The 5,076-nt window shown below is 52.1% G+C and overlaps 1 protein-coding gene across 1 annotated transcript; it reads left to right on the forward strand.

Moving 5' to 3' along the window:
* The first annotated feature begins 249 nt into the window (after nt 1-249).
* Nucleotides 250-4,217, forward strand: LOC135873934 (tubulin beta-2 chain). Its single transcript, XM_065398563.1, has 4 exons — nt 250-384; nt 2,078-2,186; nt 2,527-2,637; nt 2,927-4,217. Exons 1-4 carry the CDS (start codon nt 328-330, stop codon nt 3,985-3,987), a joined length of 1,338 nt encoding a protein of 445 aa, XP_065254635.1. The 5' UTR covers nt 250-327; the 3' UTR covers nt 3,988-4,217.
* Nucleotides 4,218-5,076: the final 859 nt, after the last annotated feature.

Consider the following 5,076-nt stretch of genomic DNA (forward strand, 5'->3'; position numbering starts at 1 on the left):
TCCGGCTGTGACAAGCCCCCTCCCTGCTGCTGAGGCTGCAGCTCCCCACCCTGCCCCCCGCGATGGCTCCCTCCTGGTCCCCCTGCGCAGGAGACAATGCAGCAGCACCCCCGCGCGCACTGCTAGGCCCCGCCCCGACATTACATCACCCGCTTGAGAAGGGCTGCGGGGAGCGGGCGTGTGACTGGAGGGGGCGGGGCCAGCAGCCCCCTCTATAAAAGGAGGAGCTGGGGGGCCGCGCGGCCCAGAGCTCACAGCTGCAGGTGCCGGAGCGAGCAGCAACCAGCCGGAGGCAGAGGGTGTTTGTTGCCGTGTGACTCGGGCGCCATGCGTGAGATCGTGCACATCCAGGCTGGCCAGTGCGGGAACCAGATCGGAGCCAAGGTAAAGGGCGGGACCCGGGCGGGGCCCCCGCTTGTTGTGTCCCTCGCCCTGTGGCTGGGAGGGGGCAGCTCAGTGGTGTGCGCACGCGGGGGCTGGCGTTAATTAATGCTCCGCTAGTCTTCGTGCCTGCGCTGTATTATGTAAGGCTATTGACTGTCACTGGCAGCGTCCCCAGAAAGCGGAGCCTCCTTCCGAAAGGCGGCTGCTTTAGTGGTTGGTTGGTGTCCAAACAATGTGACGCTTTAGGGCTGACCTGGGTATTCTGCTCGCTCGCTTAATGAGAGCCACAAAGAACAGAGGCGATCCCGGCAGTGGGCGGGCGGGCGGGGGGAAGAGGCCTCTCTTCACAGAGCCTGGCTGTCGTGCTCTGAATCACAATCCCTCTCGCTGGCGCAGCCGCAAGCCCAGCATCGGGTGCCTCCCTGCAGGCTCCAGCCGCCTCGCCCTTTGCACAAGGGGATGCGCCTTCTCCGGGATGAATCAGATCCCCCGAATGCTGGCCACGCCCTCCTTGTCAATGTCAAAGCAGTCGGACAGTCCGCATAGCGAGGGCATTGCAGACCACCAGCCCCATCTGCCCTTGACATCCCGCAGCTGTGTTCTGCCCCGCCCAAGCCCGCAGCCCCGGGATTCTGCCCTTAGTCTGGCTGAGGCTGAATAAATGGCACTCGCACTTGCTGATGACTCTTAAAAAATCAATTGCCACGTTGCTGCTGTTCTTCCCCATCACTGAAGCACTCTAATTGTAGCTCTGCACCTTCTGATGGGGAAACGCCTTGTCTGCAGTGTCAGTCATCCTGCTGCAGTTATTGGTTAGGTTACTCCACTGGCCACTCTACAGGAAGGGGGGAAGGGCTGTGGAGCAGGGGTTCTCAAACTTGAGCAACCTGAGGACCCCCATTTTGATTTAAAAATTTTCAGGGACCCCCAAGCCTCCCTGCTCAGCCCTTGCCTGATCCCCTTCCCCACCCCTTATCTGAGGCCCTGCCCCCCCTCACTCTATCCTTCCCCCCATTGCTCGCTCTCCCCCACTCTCACTCACTTTCACCAGGCTGGGGCAGGGGGTTGGGGTTGGGGTGTGGGTGGGAGGGGGTGAGGGCTCTGGGGGGGAGCTTGGGTGCAGGAGGGGGTGAGTGGTGCAGGCTCTAGGCTGGGGCAGGGGGTTGCGGTGTGGGAGAGGGTGCAGGTTCTGGGAGGGAGTTTGGGTGTGGGAGGGGGTGATGGGCTTACCTCAGGCAGCTCCCAAAAGCGAACAGCACATCCCTCTAGTGTGTGTGGGGGAGGTGGTCTCCGTGCACTGCCCCTGCCTGCAAGCACCACCCCCACAGCTCCTATTGTCTGCAGCTCCTGGCCAATGGGAGCCGCGGAGTTGGTGCCCAAGGAGGGGGCAGCACGTGGAGACCTCCTGGCCCCCCACCCCAGAGGCTGCAGGAATGCGTCTACCGATTCAAGGAACAGGGGGGAGCCAGGACAGGTGAGCCTGTTCCCCGGCATGCTGAAAGTGTGCCAGGGAGGAGGAGTGTCTCAGCAGGGCCTGTGGACCCTCTGGAGTCCCTTCGAGGACCCCGGTTTGAGAAATGCTGCTGTAGAGCATTAAAAGGCCTGTTGACAGCATGTGGAGGGGGGAGGGGAAGGTCACACTGCTGGCAGCCTAATGCAATTATTAACTGCCCTTTTCAAAACCGCCTTTCAGTTTTGGGAGGTCATCAGTGATGAGCATGGCATCGACCCCACTGGCAGCTACCATGGCGACAGTGACTTGCAGCTAGAAAGGATCAACGTTTACTACAATGAAGCCTCTGGTAACTATTTTGATTTTGGCTCGGTGTCCTGAAATCAAAACTAAACGTTCTAAAGCACATACGTGCATCAGAGGTATATGTAATTAACTTCAGTGCATTCTGCACTTGGTAAAATGCTCCCTCTGAATTGCTATTAAATCCTTGGCAAAGCTTTAACACCTACTTCAAATTCAAGTCATAACTTCACTCAAGGCTGTTCTTTTAAAATACCATTTCTTCACTTGTCTGGGCAGCAGCAGTCTGTCTTCAGTGAATTGTGATGAGGCTGCTCCGAGCACAGTAGCCCACTTGTTAAATAGCTGACTGCAAGTCTGTAATCTGGCTTTTGTTCCTCCCACAGGTAATAAGTATGTACCCCGTGCAATCCTTGTTGACTTGGAGCCTGGCACAATGGACTCTGTCAGATCTGGACCATTTGGTCAGATCTTCAGACCTGACAACTTTGTCTTTGGTATGTAATTGTATATATCTATGGTTTACTATTGTCATAAAGCTTTAAATTGAACACCCACTCTGTGCTTAACACTAACACAAAACTGACCTAGCTCCGTGAAACTAGAGACTTAGGTAGGTAACTGAGCCTTGCATTGCATGGTACTTAGCACAATGGGGCCCTGATCCTTGCTGGGAATTCCTAGTATTGCTGTAATGTAAATAATGTTCTGTCCTAAACAGAGCATGTAAAACTTCTCCTTCGTATTCCGGTGACTAAATCAGCATCTTTCCACTCCACCTTCCAGGTCAGAGTGGTGCTGGAAACAACTGGGCAAAAGGCCACTACACAGAGGGAGCTGAGCTAGTGGACTCTGTCCTGGATGTGGTAAGGAAGGAATCGGAAAGCTGTGACTGTCTACAGGGTTTCCAGCTGACCCATTCTCTAGGTGGTGGCACAGGGTCTGGGATGGGAACTCTCCTCATCAGCAAAATTAGGGAGGAGTACCCAGACCGTATCATGAACACCTTCAGTGTAATGCCATCTCCGAAGGTGTCAGACACCGTGGTTGAACCCTACAACGCCACCCTTTCTGTCCACCAGTTGGTGGAGAATACAGATGAAACCTACTGTATTGACAACGAAGCCTTGTATGACATTTGCTTCCGCACGCTGAAACTCACAACCCCTACTTATGGGGACCTCAACCACCTGGTCTCCGCCACCATGAGCGGCGTGACGACCTGCCTCCGGTTTCCCGGACAGCTGAATGCTGATCTCCGCAAGCTGGCAGTCAACATGGTGCCTTTCCCCCGTCTGCACTTCTTCATGCCAGGGTTTGCCCCGCTAACTAGCCGTGGCAGCCAGCAGTACCGGGCTCTGACGGTGCCAGAGCTAACGCAGCAGATGTTTGATTCTAAAAACATGATGGCAGCCTGTGATCCCCGCCATGGCCGCTACCTGACTGTGGCAGCAATATTCCGTGGCCGGATGTCCATGAAGGAGGTGGATGAGCAGATGCTCAACGTCCAGAACAAAAACAGCAGCTACTTTGTCGAATGGATCCCCAATAACGTCAAGACGGCTGTCTGTGACATTCCCCCCCGTGGCCTCAAAATGTCTGCCACTTTCATTGGGAACAGCACAGCCATTCAGGAGCTGTTCAAGAGAATCTCTGAGCAGTTCACGGCCATGTTCCGGCGTAAGGCTTTCTTGCACTGGTACACTGGTGAGGGCATGGATGAGATGGAGTTCACTGAGGCAGAGAGCAACATGAATGACCTGGTCTCAGAATATCAGCAATACCAAGATGCCACTGCTGATGAGCAAGGGGAATTTGAAGAGGAAGGAGAGGAGGATGAGGCTTAAGATTAAAAAGGTTTAGGAAAATCTTTAGTAAAGGCAGGCAAGTGTTCTGAATGAAGTCTGTTCACAGTTGTGGTGAAGCATGCTTTATTATGTCCTTTGGTGCCCTCCACTGTTGCCTCTGTCAGCAGTTCTGTAACCTTGACAATGTAACAGTAGTTGCAAAAATAACTCTAAAAATCTTCTGTTTAAATGGCTAACTTCTCAAATATAAAAGGCATCTGTGTTCTAAATGGTGTCTTAGATTTATTTCTCTCCTCTCAGACCAAGAAAATCAGAGCTGGAACTAGCTCCCTACTTGCAGTCTCACATTAAATTATGGGTGTGATTGGCAAATAGCCTGAGAAACTATGTACTAGTAAACAAGGGATCAAATCACTTTCACTGACATTCTAGTAATTAAGCTAGTTAATCATTTTTGGAGATCATGTTAGTAAAAAATGCAGTGCCCTGGTGTAGAAGTCAAACAACCAGTCTATTGTTGGAAAAGTTGCTTTGACTAATCGAAACAAGACACTTCAGTCAAGGATCTTGTAACTTCTATTTACGGGAATACATGATAGTGAGGTCAGCTAGACAGTATTAACTTGTCAAAACTGATTTCACAGTGTGACTGCAGCCTTCCCTTGTCATTCAAGAGCTCTTCTTAATGCACTTGTTACAGGGCTTCCAGCATGCTGGGCAGCTTCACCTCCCCATGACTTGAATGATCCTGAGCAACCCAGTTCCCATTCGTGAAATGGGAAAAGTGTATGCAGAGAAGCAGGAGGTTAGAATTGCATTAGCAATATTGTAGTCATGGTTGAGAGGGTATGTTCATGCCCAAAGAGCTGTTCAGGCAATTAATTCTTATTCTCAAAGGTGAACACTTTCCAAAATAGCAGCTAAGCCAACTCACCAACATGCTACGCTTCTGGCCAAACTGGATCAATCTCGTACCACTTGCTTGAAGGTTACACACAACATAATCAAAACAGAGAACTTAACTATCCTCTTGCAGCAGACTTTTTAATTTTAAAGAACCCTACAAATGACGGTCTTCCACGCTAGATCTAGGCCTCTGCAGAATTCCTGCTGGCTGTAACTTTAATA

Source organism: Emys orbicularis, chromosome 2 (assembly GCF_028017835.1).
Source record: "Emys orbicularis isolate rEmyOrb1 chromosome 2, rEmyOrb1.hap1, whole genome shotgun sequence".
Lineage (NCBI taxonomy): Eukaryota > Metazoa > Chordata > Testudines > Emydidae > Emys > Emys orbicularis.

What these genes read in the sequence shown, in the direction of transcription:
- LOC135873934 (XM_065398563.1), top strand. Translation starts at nt 328, where the DNA reads ATGCGTGAGATCGTGCACATCCAGGCTGGCCAGTGCGGGAACCAGATC. An exon ending in GGAACCAGATCGGAGCCAAG is followed by an intron (nt 385 to 2,077) that starts GTAAAGGGCGGG and finishes ACCGCCTTTCAG; the next exon opens with TTTTGGGAGGTCATCAGTGA. An exon ending in TTACTACAATGAAGCCTCTG is followed by an intron (nt 2,187 to 2,526) that starts GTAACTATTTTG and finishes TTCCTCCCACAG; the next exon opens with GTAATAAGTATGTACCCCGT.